At 37.9% G+C, this 23,388-nt stretch overlaps 2 protein-coding genes across 2 annotated transcripts in view; both read right to left on the bottom strand.

Annotated features, from left to right (window-relative positions):
* The window catches only part of PKHD1 (PKHD1 ciliary IPT domain containing fibrocystin/polyductin), a 425,823-nt gene that overhangs the window by 122,878 nt on the left and 279,557 nt on the right, over positions 1 to 23,388 (bottom strand). The window contains exons 53-54 of the mRNA XM_067755820.1: positions 4,067 to 4,180; positions 1,478 to 1,565 (exon numbers count right to left, since the gene is read on the bottom strand). Coding sequence (XP_067611921.1) covers positions 1,478 to 1,565; positions 4,067 to 4,180 — 202 coding nt within the window. The remainder of the gene's footprint in view (positions 1 to 1,477; positions 1,566 to 4,066; positions 4,181 to 23,388) is intronic.
* LOC137231597 (ubiquitin carboxyl-terminal hydrolase 1-like) lies at positions 20,429 to 23,326 on the bottom strand. Its single transcript, XM_067752067.1, is given in 6 exon segments — positions 20,429 to 20,975; positions 20,978 to 21,211; positions 21,297 to 22,089; positions 22,091 to 22,843; positions 22,846 to 22,902; positions 23,012 to 23,326. Coding segments are annotated over 6 exon segments (2,661 nt in total). The 3' UTR covers positions 20,429 to 20,466.

Below are 23,388 nucleotides of genomic sequence, written 5' to 3'. Positions count from 1 at the left end.
TGGGTGGGCCTCATCAATCAGTTGGAAGACCTTAAAGCAAAATTGAAGTTTCCCTGAAAAAGAAGAAATTCTACTTCAAGATTACAGTATCAGATCCTGCTCAAGTCTTTGCACCCTGCCAGCCTGCCCTACAAAATTTTGAACTTATAGCTCTCCTAAGCATATGAGCTAATTCCTTGAAACATATCTCTTTATATATAACATATACTGTATATAATATATATATACACATACACATACATACACATATAATCTACTATTATATATATTTTATAGAAACAGAACCCTGACTAATACATTAACTTTCAGATTTTATATAGTTTCTTTTATAAGAGCAATTAGAATTTGTCTTATTTTAATAACCATAGTTACAGTATTATATTTAACTTATTCCAATGCTTGCCTTTGATATCTATACTTTATCTACCTTTATACAATTCCTGAATTCTATTTGTATTCTTAAATTTTAGACTCAGTTTAATCTCTTTATTATAACACATTTTTGAATTTTTTTCAGTTCTTGCAAAGCAAAAGAAATCTTTTGTTTACATTCACATGTGAACAGCATTTTAGCAGGGTCTATGTTTACAAGCCAGGCCTTTGCTTATAATCTTTTTTCCCCTGAACATTTCTAGATTTTGCACCACTATCTTCCTACATTTGATATTGCAGAAAATTCTAATGTTATCAAGCTGTATGTCCCTTTTTGTTTTTCTTTTACTTTTTCACTTTTTTTCCTTGTACTGTGAGGATATGTATCTATCATTATTCTCGATGTTATTCAAATTAAATAGAAATAATCCCAGGTCTGTTATGTGTATTTTAGTTAAGTTTTAGTTATTCTTTGTGTTGTCATTATTCTGGACTCATTAAAAAGAGCAGTTATCAAAATGCGCTTTTATTTTCTGTTCTCTATTTCTAATACCTTCTCTTTTATTATTTTTATCTCTTGATTTTGTCTTCTTCATTCATGTAGACTCCATCAATTTCTTCATGTTGCCTGCTCGCTTTGACACAGTAGTGATTTCATTCTTTACTGCCTCCAATGCATTATTAAATTCTATTACTGCAATTTAAATTCCGTAAGATTCTTTATGTGCTTCATCTCACTCTTATTTCATTTCTATCTATCTCTTCACCACCTATCATTTCAATTCAGACATTGCGGTCCCTCCTTATATTTCATCTATTAGCTCATAGAATTCATATTTTTTAAGATTTATTGGCAGCAGAAAACATGTATGATCTAAAATTTACTCCTTAAGTAAATTATATCCCCCCTGCCTTTAGCTTGTTTTGTTCTTCCTCCATTATGTTACAGAGAATATTTTAAATTCCTTCTAGCCTTTTATTTTTCTATTTATTCATCCTTAAATTATGATCCTTAATCTAAAATTTAATTTCATATTGTAACAAAACCTCCAGCAGAAGCAAACCAAACCAAAAACTACATCTGTAAGTTACTCTCATTCCTTACCTCTCATTGCCTGAGGCAATGTCAGCCCCAAGATGTGTCCAGGATTTCTTAGGATAAGCACTATGAAGCTGAAGTTTCCCAAACACCCCTGAAAATAAAAGGAGCAACAGTTGGATAGGAAAATCCTTCCAAGAAATTAAGGCCACATAAGCAAAACTCATTAGAGAGTTTATTGTGCAAGATACATGATATAGAAACTATATATGAAGATGTCCACCTTATCAGAAAAACAACACTTAACATCTCACTTGGCTATGAAACATTTTTATTCTCTCAAAAGCTATAGAGAAATGAATGCTACACCACATCTAGTAATCCAAGAGCTGGGAAACAGACCACTCTAATGGTCTATTCCCAGCTAACTAGTTAGATTTCTACCACTAAGTCACTCCAAACCATTTGCAATTCTGTTGGAAGTTAACTGGTTTTGATATTTTGTGTTATACAGTAGACTTTCCAAAGGCAAGGTAATTTTGTTTCCTGAGGAAAGAGATTTGCTGCTATTAGCTTTGTTTTCCATAGCTGGATCTCAGATATTTTTGTATTACAGATATCGAAGGATAAATCTCTAGCTCATTTGTTCAAAATATAATTTATTTCAGACTCATAAATTAAAGTCTTACCAGGGACATGCTTGATGCAGTCCAGTTTTATTCCTTCAGGTATTTCCTCTTACACATTTTATTGCCATTTAAAATCACATGAAGCAAAATTCCTCATATTCTAGTGGTCTAAACATGTTTTGAGCATGAACCCAAGCAGTAACAAAATTATGATCGTGCACACCTAACACATGTCTATTTGTTTGTAGATAAATAACCATACATACAAATGAATATATTCATACATGTTTGAATAAAAGTTCTAATATTTTCTTCCTGCACCCAAATGGATTGATTGTCTTCATACTCCTGGATTAGTGCACCCCCATTTTATTGCAAATCACTAATCTTGAAATCTAAAGATTTCACAAATTTTAGCAGAAAATGTGTAAGGGAAGTAAAAACCAGTAAGGTACAAATAATATGCCTTGGGTTTTCATCCAATGTGAACTAAAAAAGCTCAGTTAATTAGAACCTAACCAAGTGTTTAAGTCAACATCCATGATTTTACCATACTCTAATTCAGCAAAAATTCAGAAGATAATAAAACTAAAATAAGGATTAGTGGAAATGGAAAAAATACTCCCACTTTTAGGACAGGACCTGGAATCAATCTTTCATAATAATAATATCATCATCATCATCAAAAAATTAATCACTATTAGCTAAGTAAGCTAGACAGGAAAGTAACATGGAATAATTTAGAGAAATTTCCACCTACAAAGATTTTAACAAAAACCAGTTTATTTCCTTCCATTTACCAGAAAGTAGATTTCCTGATCATTCCCAATCACCAAAGGTTAACTGTAAAATGACACCATTTCCTAGTTGTTTCAAGGAGATTATAATACTTGAAGAGATTAAAATATGTTATTTACTTATGATATCACCAAATTTTAAGCATGCAGTGACAACATTTCATTCCTTTTTCAATTTAGTATCAGAGAAATTTTTAGAAACACTTGTTTGGCAATACAGCTGGCATGGGGATCAAGACAGGTACCCTCATATGCTCCTAACACAAAGTCCAGTTCAACGTGGCACTCCCTGGAACAGAGTGGACACCACAGGCAAAAAGAGTCCATGCTCCTGTTGTGATCCATCTAGCTTGTCAATTTGAAAAAAGTAAAATATTCCTTAACCTCATATTCTTAAAAAGATAAAATAAATAGCATATATGAAAAATCATTTGAAAACAATAAAGCACTATCAAAGTATTATACGGCAATGGCTATACTTTATGAAACCAGGTTACCAAACTTCAAACTATCCTAACATGATTGTTTTTACTGAGTCACTGAAATCTTATAAAACTAGGATTACCATACAAAGAGAATTTTAAAATGCTAGAAATCTATAAAAAGCCTCTTATACCTTTCCCTTAAAAGTAAGTTATTGAGTGGCCCTTACATCATAGTTATACAAGTCCAGTCCTAGTTTCTGTGCTCTTCTGTGCTTTAAAACAGGATTTGAATTGGGAGATTGGGATTAACCTGTATACACTGATGTGTATAAAATGGATGACTAATAATAAATAAATAAATAAATGAATAAATAAATAAACATTAAAAAAATAATAAAATAAAACAGGATTTGGTATTGTGGCAGTATCAAAGGAAGAAACTGCCAACAGTAAATGTTTCTTAGTAATCTATAGAGCTATCAGTTTAAAAAATATATCAATAACCACATAGTATTTAAAGTTGATAACACAGACTCTTCATCCAGCCTTTGGTGTGTGACCAATCTGGATATGAATCTAAGTTCTGACAGTATAAAACTGTGTGGCTTTCTGCATATTGTTCACCATCTCTGAGGCTTAGTTTTGACATCTGTAAAATGTATACTCTTTACAGGAGAGCTGGTAAGTGAAATAATAAATTCTCTAGAAGAGTGCCTGGAATTTAGTAGGTGTTCTATGAATGGTACTTCCCTATCAGAAATACACACACATTTCATTTTTAATAAAGCTGCACTTTACTCTTACCAATTGTTCCTGGATCAATACGGATTCCGATGAAACGGTCACAAAAGACTCCCTCTGAAGCTCTAAGGAGAATCAGGAGCTTTTTTTCTTTTTCTAAGGGATTTTCTAAAGTACCTGTTTACAAGAAAAGTATATCATGTAAATTAATCTGAAATTTAAGGAGGGAGAGGGAAATTGTGATGTAATTTTGAGACTGCAAAGTAGATAATATAAAGTAGACTAGATGGAGAAAAGCCAGTGTTCATACATGAAAAAAGAAAAGGTGGAAAAATGAGATGCAGTAAACTTCTCTGAGGGAGATTGGATTATTGTTCAGCAAATATTCACTCTTCTTAGGGCAGAGTATACTTTCCTGACCTATTAATACTGAGCCTGGACACATGACTTGTTTTGCCCAATGAAATTCAGGTAGAAGTGACAGTAATGCCAATTCTGAGTTGATGCTTTAAAATGCTTGGCAAGTTTCACCAGATCACTTGCAATAATGTTCCCTGCCATGAAAGGAGAATTTCTTAAATAACCTCTAGGGCCTGGATGAAGAGACGTACACAGCAGACCTGAATAGAACCCCTGAGCTGGAACCAAGTCAAATCAAGTCTGGCACCAATATTTGTTGTTGTGAGCCACTGAGACTTGGTGATTCTTTGTTACACAACATTATTACAGCAAAACCTGATTGATACACTGTCTACCGCTGGATCCCCACATTGCTCTACATGTATTTTAGCATTAAATCTTCACAACAGGGGCTTCCCGGGTGGCGCAGTGGTTGAGCGTCTGCCTGCCAATGCAGGGGACACAGGTTCGAGCCCTGGTCTGGGAAGATCCCACATGCCGCGGAGCAACGGGGCCCGTGAGCCACAATTACTGAGCCTGTGCATCTGGAGCCTGTGCTCCGCAACAAAAGAGGCTGCGATAGTGAGAGGCCCGTGCACCGCAATGAAGAGTGGCCCCCGCTTGCCACAACTACAGAAAGCCCTCGCACAGAAATGAAGACCCAACACAGCCATAAATAAATTAAAAAAAAAATACTGGGGCTTCCCTGGTGGCGCAGTGGTTGAGAGTCCGCCTGCCAATGCAGGGGACACGGGTTCGTGCCCCAGTCCGGGAGGATCCCACATGCCACGGAGCGGCTGGGCCCGTGAGCCATGGCCGCTGAGCCTGCGTGTCCCGAGCCTGTGCTCCACAACAGGAGAGGCCACAACAGTGAGAGGCCCGCATACCAAAAAAAAAAAAAAAAAATACTGATTACCATAAATCTACTGCACCCATTCCCCTGGCATTTAAAAAAAAAAAATCTTCACAACACACTTGAGAAGTAAATATGATTCTTATCTCAGTGTTAAATATTCATATAGAATGAGGCTAAGGGGTTAAGGGACTCGTCCAAATTTATCCAACTAGTAAGTATCAGTCTGAATTTGAACAATGGTCTGTTTATGCTGTGTTCTATTAAACAAGTAATAGGTTATTATCTAAGCCTAAATTCTTTTAGCAGTAAAAGGACACAACCTTCAAGCTGTGATACTCAAATAGCAGTTGGGAATTACTTTTGACCTTAATCTGCTGATGTAAACAGCAGACTTTGGTCACTTTCACAGTATGAGAATAATTTGGGGAAATTACTAAAATTGTGTTTCTGAGTACGGACCTGGCAAAGATTATTTTCTTCAGAAAATATATCTTAGAGTACATAAAATATTACAAAGCATTAGATTTTTTAAGAAGCAACTAGTGAGAAGATTGTTTCCAAACTATATACTGGATTGGAGAAGTTGACAAAACACTCTGCTATCAAACATGCCTTTCCACTTAGAAATTCCTGAAAACATAACCCAAAATGAGGTTGCCAAATATGGTAAAATGAGGTTGCCAAATACGGTAAAATGAGGTTGCCAAATACGGTAAAATGAGGTTGCCAAATACGGTAAAATGAAGTAAATGGAAACTTAAAATTGCCTGGTTGTGCTTTTGGCTAAGTGGTCTTTCAGGGGCATAAAATCATTTTCCCCAGTTGGCACCCCATATATATACCTGGTTAGCCAAAGGCTCGGTGTGAGTTTCCAGCTTGCTACATACCTAGCTCTAGAGTTCAGCCTGCACAACCATTGGTCTACAGGGACTGTTGAAAGTAAGACTCAGAGGGGTAAGTAAATTTCCCTGGAGTCACACAGTAGGCCAACGGGCATGCAAGGATTGGACCCCACAGCGTGTGCTTTCCCAATAAAACGCTAAGGTACACAGAGGCTCCACGTAGGGAACGTCAATCCTCAGCTGAGTGACTAACACATCCTCTTAGCCAAAACAAAGATGTGCGAGAGCAGAAAGAAGGGATGGGGGAAGGAGGAGAATGTGAAGAAAATGTGCGTGGTATAGCTCTTATCTGGCCAGTAAGCCGTTTTCCAACTGTGATTTCATTTATTTCACGGAGGGTAGTTTAGATTCTTGGGGGAAAATGGTCTAGCACTAAACAGATACCAGAGAGAAAAAAAGTAGGACAGTTTTTGCCCTAGAGAAATGTACGCAGAGTCCCACGAAAAGAGTTCAGTGTTCCTCTAAAATCAGAGATTAAATCAATTATGCAACCCAAAACGGCAGCACATGTGGAGCTTTCACAGAAAGTCTGTGCAAAATTAGTCAGCCTGCCGTGATCTTTTGGTATCTGAAATGACCAAAGTTTGTATTCTTTTTTGTGATGTGGGGGAAGGGAAAGATGGAGAATAGGGACGGAGCAGAAAGAAGGCAAGAGTGACCTAAGAGAAGGAAACAGATACTATTTTAACATGAAAACGCAGTGCTTCTCAAATGTGTGAAAGCTGGTAAAAGGAAAGCCTTAAAGTCCGGACTCCTCATTTTATGCTCAAATCTAGCGCTCGAAGAAAGGTGAGGTGCTCTCACCAGCTTGGGCTTTGCCCCTAAATGAGAGGAGCCACCGCTAAGAGAAGGCTCATGGGATCATGCAGTTCTTCTCTGATTTCCCTTTTTAAAGCTGCTTCAAGCTGCTCTAAACTGTAACAAAAGGCATTTTCAACCTGGATGAATGCAGATACTCACAATGGAGGGGAAATCCTTGTCGTCATGCTGCCGAGACAAGCCAGGTGTTTTTGCATATGTGATTTCATTTAATTATCACAACCCTGTGAAGGATATTGTTGAGGCTCTCACAAGGAAACGGAGACAGAGAGAGGTTAAAAAACCTGTCAGAAATTACACAGCTAAAAAGTGGGGAAGCTGGGCTTAGACTTGTAAGTCCCATCCGAGGACACGTGGACGTAGCGGAATAGGAAAGAAGTAAACGGAAGTTGTCACAACTTAGGATGATGGTGGGCAACGGAGGGGAAACAGAATACATTCCATATGCTAAAATCACCTGGGGAGATGGAAGGAAAATAAGTTCTGGTATATAAAAGATAACGGTTATAATGATTTGAGGAATATGGTACAAATGGATTCCATGAACTTCAAAGGTAAGAAAAAGGTTAAAGGACTTTATACGATTTTATTAACTGAACTTCTTTGATGGAATCAAATATAAATCTAGTTTACATTTAAGTCCACTCTTTTAGCACGACTCCCCACAGCTTGTGACTAAGCCAGCCCACCCTGAATTATTTACCTCCACCCTCCTCTGTGCCCGTGAGATTTCCCAGGCTTTTATATGCCTACTTTCACCCTGTCTAACTCCTAATCATCCCTCAAAACTTGGCTCCACTATAATTTATTTCTAAAAGCCTCCTATGACCTAGAGCTAGATGCCCCCTTTTGTGCATAAAAATGTCCGCACCTCTTGCTGCAGTAAGTCTTCTTCGAGGAACTTGCCCTAAAGAAATAGTATAGAACACGGGCAAGGGTTCATGCTCAAAGTTCTCCACTGCAGTGCTACCTATTTACAATAGCGGACATCGGAAAACTCCTTGAAATAGCAAATGATTGGGAACAGCTTTGTGCATTTAGAACCCCTTCCTTCCCCGCCACCTGCGCCCCGGTTTCCTTGCCACGCTTGAGAGCTGAGCCACCTAAACCGAGTCCCCAAACAAGAGCAAACCCAGCTCAGAGGCGACCTCCTCTGGGAGCCTTCCTTGTCAACTTCGTCTGTTTTAAGTAGCCCGCTGTGGGCTACCCCACAGGCCATGCTTTACCTCAGTGCTTCAAGACTGTACTGTAAGTGTCTTTTATCAGACTGCCTCCTCTTTACAGTACACTCCCTGAGAGAAGGAGCTGTGTCTTTCCAGCAAAGTTCACATCTATTTTGTCCCCAAAATGGTGAACTAAGTAATTTTAACCAATCCTCTTGCAGAAAACAATTAAAAATAAAGAGGGATACTCCACAGTAAAAAAGACACCGATGTTATAAGAATAGTAAGTATGTATGTGCCTAGCATCATAGCTTCAGAATAAAGCAAAAATGAGCAGATATACCAAAAATAACAGTGGCAAATTAAATAAACAAGAAAATAGTAAGGATGCAACAGTTTTGACTAATATAATTAGCAAACAACATAATATGTGTAGATGCAAAACTAGACTCACAAAGAATACATATTCTTTTCAAGCTTGCATAAAACATTCACAAATATTGGTCATATGACGACCCTAAAGCAACTTCAAAGCTTTTGCACAGCAAAGGAAACCATAAACAAGACCAAAAGACAACCCTCAGAATGGGAGAAAATATTTGCAAATGAAGCAACAGACAAAGGATTAATCTCCAAAATTATAAGCAGCTCATGCAGCTTAATAACAAAAAAACAAACAACCCAATCCAAAAATGGGCAGAAGACCTAAACAGACATTTCTCCAAAGAAGATATACAGACGACCAACAAACACATGAAAGAATGCTCAACATCACTAATCATTAGAGAAATGCAAATCAAAACTACAATGAGATATCATCTCACACCAGTCAGAATGGCCATCATCAAAAAATCTAGAAACAATAAATGCTGGAGAGGGTGTGGAGAAAAGGGAACCCTCTTGCACTGTTGGTGGGAATGTAAATTGATACAGCCACTGTGGAGAACAGTATGGAGGTTCCTTAAAAAACTACAAATAGAACTACCATATGACCCAGCAATCCCACTACTGGGTATATACCCTGAGAAAACCACAATTCAAAAAGAGTCATGTACCAAAATGTTCATTGCAGTTCTATTTACAATAGCCCGGAGATGGAAACAACCTACATGTCCATCATCGGATGAATGGATAAAGAAGATGTGGCACATATATACAGTGGAATATTACTCAGCCATAAAAAGAAACAAAATTGAGCTATTTGTAATGAGGTGGATAGACCTAGAGTCTGTCATACAGAGTGAAGTAAGTCAGAAAGAGAGAGACAAATACCGTATGCTAACACATATATATGGAATTTAAGAAAAAAAATGTCATGAAGAACCTAGGGGTAAGACAGGAATAAAGACACAGACCTACTACAGAATGGACTTGAGGATATGGGGAGGGGGAAGGGTAAGCTGTGACAAAGCGAGAGAGAGTCATGGACATATATACACTACCAAACGTGAGGTAGATTGCTAGTGGGAAGCAGCCGCATAGCACAGGGAGATCAGCACGGTGCTTTGTGACTGCCTGGAGGGGTGGGATAGGGAGGGTGGGAGGGAGGGAGGGAGATGCAAGAGGGAAGAGATATGGGAACATATGTATATATATAACTGATTCATTTTGTTGTAAAGCAGAAACTAACACACCATTGTAAAGCAATTATACTCTATAAAGATGTTAAAAAAAAACATATTGCATATACTCGTCTATCACAGTTCAATCAAAATGTACAATTCATCTTGGGAAAGGTCTATAAACTGAATTGTATTAAATAAAGGTTTTCCAATTATCTAGAGATAACATTAAGAAAGTGAAAAAGGAAGCCACAGAGTGGGCAAAGGTATTTGTAACACATATAACCAACAAAAGGTACATTCCAACATGACCCAGCAACTCCACTACTGGGCATATACCCTGAAAAATATCATAATTCAAAACGAGTTACGGGGCTTCCCTGGTGGTGCAGTGGTTGAGAGTCCGGCTGCCGATGCAGGGGACACGGGTTCGTGCCCCAGTCCGGGAAGATCCCACATGCCGCGGAGCGGCTGGGCCCGTGAGCCATGGTTGCTGAGCCTGAGTGTCCGGAGCCTGTGCTCCGCAACGGGAGAGGCCACAACAGTGAGACACCTGCTCAAAATGTTCATTGCAATCTATAGATTCAATGCAATCCCTATCAAACTCCAATGGCATTTTTCACAGAACTAGAACAAAAAATTTCACAATTTGTATGGAAACACAAAAGACCCCGAATAGCCAAAGCAATCTTGAGAACGAAAAACGGAGCTGGAGGAATCAGGCTCCCTGACTTCAGACTATACTACAAAGCTACAGTAATCAAGACAGTATGGTACTGGCACAGAAACAGAAAGATAGATCAATGGAACAGGATAGAAAGCCCAGAGATAAACCCATGCACATATGGACACCTTATCTTTGATAAAGGTGGCAGAAATGTACAGTGGAGAAAGGACAGTCTCTTCAATAAGTGGTGCTGGGAAAACTGGACAGCTACATGTAAAAGTATGAGATTAGATCATTCCCTAACACCATAGACAAAAATAAGCTCAAAATGGACTAAAGACCTAAATGTAAGGCCAGAAACTATCAAACTCTTAGAGGAAAACATAGGCAGAACACTCTATGACATAAATCACAGCAAGATCCTTTTTGACCCACCTCCTAGAGAAATGGAAATAAAAACAAAAAAAAAACAAATGGGACCTAATGAAACTTCAAAGCTTTTGCACAGCAAAGGAAACCAGAAACAAGACCAAAAGACAACCCTCAGAATGGGAGAAAATATTGGCAAATGAAGCAACTGACAAAGGATTAATCTCCAAAATTTATAAGCAGCTCATGCAGCTCAATAACAAAAAAACAAACAACCCAATCCAAAAATGGGCAGAAGACCTAAATAGACATTCCTCCAAAGAAGATATACAGACTGCCAACAAACACATGAAAGAATGCTCAACATCATTAATCATTAGAGAAATGCAAATCAAAACTACAATGAGATATCATCTCACACCAGTCAGAATGCCCATCATCAAAAACTCTAGAAACAATAAATGCTGGAGAGGGTGTGGAGAAAAGGGAACCCTCTTGCACTGTTGGTGGGAATGTGAATTGGTTCAGCCACTATGGAGAACAGTATGGAGGTTCCTTAAAAAACTACAAATAGAACTACCATATGACCCAGCAATCCCACTACTGGGCATATACCCTGAGAAAACCATAATTCAAAAAGAGTCATGTACCAAAATGTTCATTGCAGCTCTATTTACAATAGCCCAGAGATGGAAACAACCTAGGTGCCCATCATCGGATGAATGGATAAAGAAGATGTGGCACATATATACAATGGAATATTACTCAGCCATAAAAAGAAACGAAATTGAGCTATTTGTAATGAGGTGGATAGACCTAGAGTCTGTCATACAGAGTGAAGTAAGTCAGAAAGAGAGAGACAAATACCGTATACTAACACATATATATGGAATTTAAGGAAGAAAAAATGTCATGAAGAACCTAGGGGTAAGACAGGAATAAAGACACAGACCTACTGGAGAACGGACTTGAGGATATGGGGAGGGGGAAGGGTGAGCTGTGACAGGGCGAGAGAGAGGCATGGACACATATATACTAACAAATGTAAGGTAGATAGCTAGTGGGAAGCAGCCGCATGGCACAGGGATATTGACTCGGTGCTTTGTGACCGCCTGGAGGGGTGGGATAGAGAGGGTGAGAGGGAGGGAGACGCAAGAGGGAAGAGATATGGGAACATATGTATATGTATAACTGATTCACTTTGATATAAAGCAGAAACTAACACACCATTGTAAAGCAATTATACCCCAATAAAGATGTTAAAAAAAAAAAAGTTCATTGCAGCTATATTTACAATAGCCAGGACATGGAAGCAACCTAAGTGTCCATCATCGGATGAATGGATAAAGAAGTTGTGGCACATATATACAATGGAATATTACTCAGCCATAAAAAGAAACAAAATTGAGCTATTTGTAATGAGGTGGATAGACCTAGAGTCTGTCATACAGAGTGAAGTAAGTCAGAAAGAGAAAGACAAATACCGTATGCTAACACACATATATGGAATCTAAGAAAAAAAAATGTCATGAAGAACCTAGTGGTAAGATGGGAATAAAGACACAGACCTAGTAGAGAATGGACTTGAGGATATGGGGAGGGGGAAGGGTAAGCTGTGACAAAGTGAGAGAGTGGCATGGACATATATACACTACCAAACGTAAAATAGATAGCTAGTAGGAAGCAGCTGCATAGCACAGGGAGATCAGCTCGGTGCTTTGTGACCACCTAGAGGGGTGGGATAGGGAGGGTGAGAGGGAGGGAGACGCAAGAGGGAAGAGATATGGGAACATATGTATATGTATAACTGATTCACTTTGATATAAAGCAGAAACTAACACACCATTGTAAAGCAATTATCCTCCAATAAAGATGTTAAAAAGAAAACCAATATTTGCTTTTTGTAATAATAATAGTAATTATTAATAAATGTTGCTTGATCTGAAAAAAAAGACTTCAACAAATCAATATAAAAAAGATAATTCATCATTTTAAAAGGGCAGGGCAGGAATAAAGATGTAGACATAGAGAGTAGACTTGAGGACACAGGATGGGAGGGGGAAGCTGGGGCGAAGTGAGAGTAGCAAAGACTTATATACACTACCGAATGTAAAATAGTTAGCTAGTGGGAAGCAGCAGCGTAGCACAGGGAGATCAGCTCGGTGCTTTGCGATGACCTAGAGGGGTGGGATAGGGAGGATGGGAGGGAGGCTCAAGAGGGAGGGTATGTGGGGACATATGTATACATATGGCTGATTCACTTTGGTGTACAACAGAAACTAACACAGTATTGTGAAGCAATTATACTCCAATAAAGATCTATTTTTTAAAAAAAAAATGGCAAGAGAACAGCTACTTCACAAAACAAGATACCAAATAGAAAATAAAAATTTTAAAAGTGCTCAAATCACATTAAATATTAGAGATATGCAAATTAAAACAACCATGAGATCCCACTACATACCCACTAGAATGGATTCTTATTTAGCTGAACTTGTACTTTTTACTTTGCAAACTTTTCTGAACGTGTGTGTCATACTTCATAATAAACTATTATGTTTCAAGGGCACTCATCAATACGTACTTGTTCATCAATAGAATGGGAACTCATCAAAATTATATTTGTTTTTCTGCTTCTCTAATGCATTAAATTCTTTTACAGCTTTAATGAGGTATAACTGATGTATTAAAAAAACTGCATATATTTAATAAATATTGACCAAAATTTTAGACTCATCTCCCTAATAAACTTTTTGTCGAGTCCTGTTCACTGAATCCAAAACAACAAATTGTGTTTCTAAATAATCTGTATTTCCCTCCAAGTTAACCTTGAAATTCCATAAATATCATGATTGCCCATAAAAGATAGGTTAAGAAATTACCCCCCAATATCAATTTTACACATTTTCTCCTGCCCTCAGAACTAAGTTATACATTGATGACTTTGGAAGCTGAGCTTCCAACTGAAGCATGACTATTTTTCTCATGTCTTGCTGTAGCTATTTTCTTCAGAGTAGAGCCTCCAGAACATTCTGGACAAATAGTGATAAATCAATTAAATTGTGAAGCCTGTTTTATTCTGAATTAGCCTTTAATTCCCAGTGTATACTTGACCCACTTAGCCCTAAAACACCCCTCCTCAACAAAATCAATCCCATGTGAAAAAAAAAAAAAAAGGAGGGTGGAAGGGCTTTCAGCCCAATGAAATAAGACATGGTTCTAAGAATAACCAGTAGACATTATCAAATGATAATCTCCAGCCCCTCAGAGAGTGATTTTATTCAAGCTGACAAATTTCCATCATTGATGAGGAGGGCTCTCAATTTGTTAACAGTTGATAGAAATTAAAATAAAAGTTAATATATAACATATTCATTCACATATTTGCAACATGTATAAAAACCCTTATAATTTCATAAATAAGACTGAGCTAATTTACTTCTGTAAGCCTCAGTTTCTGTAACTTCATATAAAATAGGCACAGTAAAAGCATCCACTTTTAATTAGGCTTAAATAATTTAGTACATATTAAAGATACATGGCAGGGTCTGCATATAATACATGCTCTTAAAAATGTTGGCTCTTAGTAGTAATAGTGTAGACAGTAGTGGTAGTAACAATAGAGAAGTGAAACATTTTAAAATCAATGTTTAAATCTGGAAATTAAGAGAAAGAAGGCAAGCTCTTCCTAGCAAGTAATGTCCTATCCCTAAGGTACTAGAAACTAGACATTTCAAAGGTAAACATATTAGGTGATCACTTACTTGAATGTCCAGACCAAGGAACTGCAGAAAACACAATTAAATTCCTCTTAAACTCAAATACTGTCATAAGAGTTTTCTAACCAAGAAAATAAAGTATTCATTCATTCATTCACTTGTTTGCTTAAAATTATCTAGCTTTTCCATGAAAAAATAATTAATTAATATTTAACAATTTTTTTATTTATCATATAATTAACTATTTAAACATTTTAAAATAATTAATAAATTTCTAAGGAATTTTATGTTATTGTGATAGAAGTTCAAGCATCCAAAATATATTTGGGGAAATGCTGATTTAGAAAGTATTAAAATATTAAAGTAAAATGATTACTACAATTGTGTTTAGTAGAGACAAACCCAGCAAGATAGAAGGATTATTTCTTGTACCCGTGTTTTGCTTAAAAATACATATACATTTAAGAATAATGTGATACATGGGCCAGCTTCCAATCTTTCTTAACCAAACTTTTACAACATTTACTTCACTTGCCTTCTCTCTGGTTTCCCCCAAACCATCCACCCTTTCTTTACTTAGGATAAAGGTCAGGCTCCTTAATGTGACCCACGATGCTCTGCTTTCTCTGATTCGCAGCTCTATCTCACAAACCGTTCTCTCTCTTGCTAACAAAGCTTCAGTTACACTGGCCTTATTTTAGTTCCACAAATGTTCCAGCTTCCCAGTTTTGGGGACTTCAACATGCTATTTCCATTGCCTGAAATGCTCTCTGGACATGACTTGCATCTCCATCTACCACTCCATTCTTTCTTCATCTTCCCTGCCCTCTCCCCCAAATCTTTCGCTTTCTCACACAGGGTGAGCAGAAGGTCTTTAGTAAAATAATATACCCACGTTGTACTATAAGAGGAGAGCAATATTTGCAGGAAAAAATTCTTGTTTTCAAAATGTGTCTGTGTGTTTATTTTGTAGGTGCTACACTCTAGATCCTAAAAGGCCTTAGTCAATCTACATGAAGGCTTGAGAGGTCTCGCAACTGCCCTCCTAGAACGGTACTAGAGCCAGGAATTTCCATGCACTTGACCACAGAGAGCACTGACTGGATGGAGAGGATCCTGGGGATAGGGCAGAGGGAAAAAAAGGGAAGACGAGATGAGATGAGAGCAAAAAGGGACCCTGGCACCCATCTGATGCTGTCTCTATACGGAGTTAATTTAATGGAAAAAATTTAAAAATGTTTCACACCAAAAAAAAGAAGAATGTGGTATTTGTCAGAGAACTAATATCCATCTGAAAACAAACAGATATTTCTATGCCTGATCTAACTTTGAAATATGTGTTATTTAACTGTTGGCTACCAATCTTCTGAGGAACTCACAGAAGTGGAGTTTAGTGCTTCCTGAACCTGTAAAGAACAAAGGTTTTATGCTTTTGCCCTTACAGTTAAGTAAGTATGATATTTAAAAATCACATCCCTTTGATTTCACCTTTTTATTAACTAGTAGTTTGATTAGAGAACGGTCAGTATAAACAGAAACTGATTTGTTGACTGATGATCTATATTAGCTAACTTATAAACCATCTACTTTACAGATATCTATGTACACTTATATTTACACATTAAATTTGTGGTTAATTTGTATTATTTTTTAATCATAAACTTGAAAGAATATATTTTTGTTTGGTTTGTTTTTTTCTCTTAATATATTATTTTTAAACAAACATCACCACAAGATTCTCTCTGGCTACTCAATGAGTCTGACTACTGGGTATTGTGTCTTTAAGCTGGAGGATATGTTTTAATCTACACTTTTCTCTGGTTTGTCTCCTTCTTATTACTTAATCATCCAATGAGCCTTACAGAACTGTCAGTTTGGAAGGCAATAAACTGTGTATGGATTTTTCTTCTTCTTTAGGATTGAGAAAGTCCCAATCATGCAAGCAATGAAAGAAACTTCCATACACCTAGTACTTCATTTCCTGACAATCAAAGTCATGGGCTAATGATGACCTTAGGCTCCTGGCTACAAATGTGAGACAGGGCTGACAAATACACATCACTGGCTCTGCAAAACAATATGTGACAAGTTTTAGGATAAAAACCCAGTTCCTAGCATAATTACTGAGTGACCAGGCAGCGCATCACGTGACTTGGCTCTGACAGGCTGAAGGAAAAATGCACTGCTGAGTCTGAAGGGACTCTGAAATGTGGGGCATGTGTTGTTTACTTAGGGATCAAGGAGACTTCTGTTAAGTTTTAAAGACACACATATATTATTACTGATTATCCCTCTCTGAAATCCTCCTACAAACTATCACAAGAGAATTTTTCATTTGCAATTTTAAAAGTATGCATAATATTAAAACACTTTCATTGAGTTGCACATTTGGATCAATAACATGTTAATATCACTGATATCTAACATAACAAAGGATGCATATTAAAGCATGGAAATGATGTCTCAACTAAAAAAGGACACTGGTGAAAAGGATGAGTTCAGACAGCTATTCCTGTACAAAGAAATACAAACATTTAAAACACTCAACAAACCAATGCTTATTGAACAGGCTTTGAGTCAGGCATTTTTATTAGCTTTCCTCTCCTAGACAGGATAAAATTTAGATTTGTACAAGATCATCAATTTTTTCAATGTGTTTTTAGCCCCTGTTTATTGCTTTCATATAGGGAGAGGGGGGAAACATTGTGGTCATTTATACATTAACACTGTAAGCCCTTCCTCACAGATGTTGACATTTAGGTGTCAGTAGACTGGATGTATTACAAGAAAAAGGCATTGAGCTGAAAGACACACTTAGATGTGTCCATTCATTTATCAATAAACTAATCAGTCACACAGCACATTATCAGAAGCCTACTATGCACAAGGTATTAGGGTTACAAAATTCTGTAAAGAAGCCTATCATCTAATACAGAGAAGACATTCATGAAAACATACCATTTCATAATAGTAAAATGAATGCAGTAATGACAATACGAATGAAAGAATGGACCAGGAGAAAAGATACACTGAAACCTATTGAATGGAAAATACCCATAGTAAAGGTAGTCCTTGGGCAAAGGCTTGAAGGACAAATATTTGAAGTGACTAAAATAACCTCTAATCCTGGTCCTGCTCTTTACAAGCTATGAGACCTTGGAACCAATCAATAATCTCTTTGGATCTCAGTTCCATTATCCATACAATGATACAGATGATTCACATAATCTCTGAGGTCTGAGATATCACAGTTATAAATCCACTCTTGAGGAATTTTCCAGAAGTTGTATAATGAGTCGCTAAACTAGATTTATAATCCAGATTTCTAGAGTTCCCATATTCATGAAGGTCCTAAACTAATTTCTGTCTTCTTAAAGTCATATGCATGAGATTATCAAAAAGTAGCAATTTTCAGCACAATTTGGACTCACTCGCGTTCTTTATCACTTTAGAAAACAACCCTGCATAGCTTAAAATCCATCCTACACTGTGAAACTCATGCCTACTTGTCACTAGTCTCCAGCTACCAAGGCAGCCTTTCTGCCTCATAATTATGTAAAGCACATGCCTGGCTCTGCCTCAGGACTTCTGCACCAGCTCTTCCTTCTGTCTGAAACCCTCTTGTTCAAATCTTTGTGAGTCTAGCTCTTTCTTGGCTCTATGGTCTGTAGTCACACTGATTCTTCAGAAAGGTGTTTACTGACTACCTAATCTATGGTGCCAACACCTCTCTTCAGCTCACTCCTCCATTTAGTTTTCTTCAGAGCATGTACTACCATCTAAAATTATCTTCCCCATTTACTTTACTATTTCATTGTCTATTTCCCCAACAAAAGAGTGCATGCAGGAGTCTTACCTGTCTTGCTCACTGCTGAATACTCAAGTCCCAGGAAGAATGCTTGGCACTGAGTTGGCATTCAATGAAAGAGAAAGTGAGAGAAGTGGGGAGGAAGGGGATGGAGACAGGGGCAAATCTATTTTCTCCTTAATATCTACTGTTTTGCTCCATTTTATCATCGAAAAGAAAGTTTGTTACTCATGAAAGCATAGAAAGGTTTGATGACATCACTCTTAATATATGACAACGGTTTATTTTCAAACATGAGATTGAATCTGTTCAATTGTACTTAAGGTTATATTTTAAGCCAAAAAATGAAGTTGTTAAAGTATAGGTAAATGGCATTAAGCTTATTAGAAGTTACTGTTTTTCATGTATTGTGTCGAATTTTTTTCTTTGTTCAAGAACCTACTGTGTAGCACAGGGAACTCTACTCGATGATCGGTGGTGACCTAAATGGGAAGGAAATCTAAAAAAGAGTGGATATATTTATACGTATGACTGATTCACTTTGCTGTGCAGCAGAAATTAACACAACATTGTAAAGCAACTATACTCCGATAAGAATTAATTTTATGTAAAATAGATAGCTAGTGGGAAGCAGCCACATAGCACAGGGAGATCAGCTCATGCTTTGTGACCACCTAGAGGGGTGGGATAGGGAGGGTGGGAGGGAGATGCAAGAGGGTGGGGATATGGGGATATATGTATATGTATAGCTGATTCACTTTGTTATACAGCAGCAACTAACACAACAATGTAAAGCAATTATACTCCAATAAAGATGTTTAAAAAAAAAAGAATTAATTTTAAAAAAACATGCAAAGTAACATTTTCTATCAAAACTATATTTGACAGCCATTATATTAAAAAAAAAAGAGTAAGATGGACAATTTCCTTTCCTGCTTTCTTTATTCTCTCCGCTGTATCTCATACTACTAACCACTCCCTCTTTCTTGCAAATTTCTTCCTTTGTTTCAAGACATTATCTTCCTTTTCTTTTCTTTTTTTTTTTTTTTTGGCGGTATGCAGGCCTCTCACTGTTGTGGCCTCTCCCGTTGTAGAGCACAGGCTCCGGATGTGCAGGCTCAGCGGCCATGGCTCACGGGCCTAAACGCTCCGCAGCATGTGGGATCTTCCCGGACCGGGGCACGAACCCGTGTCCCCTGCATCGGCAGGCGGACTCTCAACCACTGTGCCACCAGGGAAGCCCGACCTCTTGGTTTTTTTAAAAAAAGTTAAATTTAAGGTCACACCTCTAAGTTCAATGCACTATATACAGATCGTGCAGAGTATGACTATGAAGAGATACAAATTAGTCCATGCTGAAAAAGACTTACCAGGGTACAGAATCATTTTCATAAATACATATAAAAGTCTTGTGAAGATAGAAAAGGACTGACTCTTCAGGTTTTCTGAGACACTTTTCAAAGTGATTCAAGGCACAAAATGTGCACTACTGTGAATACATACATGTGCCTCTAATACAGCCCATCAAATGTTTGGCTTCATGACTTACAAAACTAAATGTACTGAAATGAGATTCTGCTTCTTAGCTGAAAAACCACAGAAGCTATAAACATCATGTAGATAATTACTCCAAAATATGGAGATACAAATACAAGCACTTCATTTGAAAAAGCAAACACAAAAGATAGGTGTAAATTCAAAGTATTTAAATGCTTCCATTTTGAATAATTCAGTTAAGAACCTAAACAGGTTTGTTCCCAGAAGCTAATGCATCAATCACTAGTCTCCACTAAGGAAAATGAATTCTAAAAATTAACATGGTTTTCAATAATTCAAATTTCACTATTTATATAAAAACCTAGAGAGACCAATAATACCCAATAGCTTCAAAAGATAAGCTAAAGGGCTTCCCTGGTGGCGCAGTGGTTGAGAGTCCACCTGCCGATGCAGGGGACACGGGTTCATGTCCCAGTCCGGGAAGATCCCACATGCCGTGGAGTGGCTGGGCCCGTGAGCCATGGCCGCTGAGCCTGCGCGTCCAGAGCCTGTGCTCTGCAACGGGAGAGGCCACAACAGTGAGAGGCCCGCGTACCGCAAAAAAAAAAAAAAAAAGATAAGCTAAAGACTTTTTTGATGTAATCAATTTACCGATGTTTGTCCAGGTCTGTTTAATATATATGCAAGGAAAATACACTCACTCTATAATTTCTTATAAAATAGCAAGTAAGGAGTAGATGCAGGAGATGTAGAAGGGGAAAGAGAATTCAAAATGTCCTTCTCCTCAGTAACTTCCACTTCAGAGTCATCAAAAAGCAACCACTTCCCCTCATACTCCTTTAAGCTTTGCACTACATACGAAATTTTGTTTTCAAAACCACTCATGTTAATGCCTGTTTGGTCACTGGATTCCTTGTTTCTATCAGATTCATGGGTCTCATTAGTACTGTTAGTCTCAGAATTTCTATTTTCAGCAAATGCTGTACTGGCAACTTTATCAGGATTAGATGCTTTGTTGTATAACTCATAATCTGCTTTACTCTTTTGTCCTCCAAGAACTCCGATAGCGTCTACGTTTTTTTTGTTCAAAACTTTGCTTGGCTGGGTATTTCCACTGACTCTAATCGACACTTCTTCATTGTCATAATTTTCAACCACACCCCTGGCTTCCTCCTCATTCAATGGTTCTGGCTTACCTATTTCACACATTGGTCGTTCACAAAATTTTCCTTATCTAGTTCTAAACTGTTAAGGTCAGTGACTTTAACAGAAGCAGTATAATGCCCACTACTAATTGTAATGCCACTATGCATCACAACTGCAAATAATTCATAGCTGTCATTGGTTGGTTTTGTGCTCCGTTCTTCTAGTGACAGTTTAAGAGGTGTCAGTAAAGGAGTGTTGATCTTGGAAAGTCCACCACCATAACAATCAAACACAAAGAATACTGAAGTAAGTACTAATATTCAGGTGCTTCTGTGAAGGATATATGGCACCTCCCCCCTTAATTTTCTTTATTTTCTCCAAGCTACTAGCAGCAAAGCACTTCAAATGAATAGTTATAACTTCAGGCATTTTGTCAAACAAAAGACTTCGTTCAGCTTCAGTATAATGATGGCAATTTTCACAGAAATATTTATCTTCTCCTACAATCCTCTCCACTGAGGCAAACTCTGAAATTGCCCATCTCAGGGTCTTCATTTCTGTTTTTGGCTCTGGAGAAATTTCAGAACTCTCCTCTACTTTGGAAAGCTCATCTTCTTGCACTGGTACACTGATGTCTTGAAAATCTTCTCTTCTTTCTGTTAAACTTTCACATTCTAAGCAATGAGTCCTTAATACCAGCTGACCTTGAAATAATTTCTCCACTAGCTCAAAACCAATTTGCTCTGCACCTTTGTTTATGGGCTTAACTTCATTAACAGGCATAACATTATTCCCTGGAGATTCAAGTACACAACCATTAGCTGTATTATCATTCTCATACTTCCCCAAGTCCTCTTCAAGATCATATTCATTTTCTTTAGATTGTCCTTTGGATTCTTGGTTTGTTGTTATTTTACCCAGACTACAGAATTTAGAAATAATGCTGGGCTGCTTAGCTGCAGACTTTAACCAGTTTATTTTAACTCTTGATTTCTTTTGTGAGGGTCTTGCACTCTCATTTTCAGAAATGCACTTGGGGATTATTTTAGCAGGAATATCTAATGAATCAACTGTAGCTTTTCTTTTTGATCTGGTTTGTCTCTGGTTTTCTTCCAAAGACTGGTGTTCCTTAGAGACTTTAACTTTTTCCTTCATGTTACCAAATTCAGTGTCACTTTTTTCTTTTCCCATTTACTTCTGGCAATTTTTCTTTATAGTCTTCCGAATGCCTCATACTGTCCATCTCCATGCTGTTATTATCACTCATTTCCTCTTTCTGATGTGTTTCTTCTACCTTAGTAGATAACTCTGCCACATTTTTTACGTCTTTCTTTAGGAGTTGGCATGTTTCTTGAATGTTTCCCAAAATCCACTGTAATACTTCCTGTGCATCACGCTGTAGATATCCTTCATACACAGGCTTGAGTTCCCTGAGTGTGTTAAGTAGTCGCCCTGGCTGAGTAGCCAGTTCACCAGTATATTTCTCTGGATTTAAGAGAAAACTAGCCTGAAGCTGTTGGACTGAAATGATCAAGGACTGTAAGCTGCATATTAGTTCATAACTTGCTGAAGAATCATCTTTGCAACTTCCCTTATCTTTTTGACTGGCTTCATCTTTTAGGGCTTCTTTCTTCCTTGAAATAATATTAAATAAGTGCTTCACTCCAGATCTAAAACCAGGACAAAAATATACTACCTGAAGTACACTATTAAGATAACAAGTATTGCCGAGATTATTCAGTCCCACAAACGGTAACAAGTTTTCTCTCTTCTCACAGTTGATAGGTGAGGACTGTGCTGCAGGAACAACTTGATAAGTTTCAGACCCTCTATATTCAGAAGTTTTTTCTTCATTTTCTTGAGAATCTGTGAAATCCAAGGCTCTCTTGGTTTCCTTTTTCTGAAAAAACTTCAAGGAAAGTCTGTTTTTTTTTTTGATGGACCACCTCTTGAAAGCCCATTACTTTCACTAGGTACGACACCGGGCGTTTTCTCTTCAAATCCCAAGGAGTTGAGAAGAATTAATTTATACAGGGACCTTGTAATCACCAATCATATCTAGAATATAACATTTTACCAGGTGCTGTATCTTCTGCTATACCATTTCTTGCTGCTGGCTGTCCTTATCACTGGGGGTTGTTACATCAAAAATGTTTCTCCCATAACTCTGGTCATGGCCCAGAGCGAGGTCCGCGTTGGTGATGCCGAGGAGTCTAAGCGGGCTGAGGGCGGGTGCGACAGGTGAGCCCCGAGCCCGTGGGGGCCCACGACCCACGGAAAAGCTGTCCGGATTGCCCTCCCCGCAGGGGAGTGACCATTCGCTCTCAAGAGCGGGAAACCGGGCTGCCGCTCGGTCCTGCCAGGCGGAGGCACCGACTACATCCCCAAAGCGGCGACCGACCGCGTCCGCCCCCATCCCTGCCCCGGGACGGCAAAGAGCGCCAGAAACGGCTCCACTCGCCCGGCGCCGGAACCGCT

The sequence above is a fragment of the Pseudorca crassidens genome, chromosome 10 (assembly GCF_039906515.1).
Source record: "Pseudorca crassidens isolate mPseCra1 chromosome 10, mPseCra1.hap1, whole genome shotgun sequence".
Classification (NCBI taxonomy): domain Eukaryota; kingdom Metazoa; phylum Chordata; class Mammalia; order Artiodactyla; family Delphinidae; genus Pseudorca; species Pseudorca crassidens.
The sequence above is the reverse complement of the archived record's forward strand: the minus strand, read 5'-3'. Positions and strand labels throughout refer to the sequence as shown.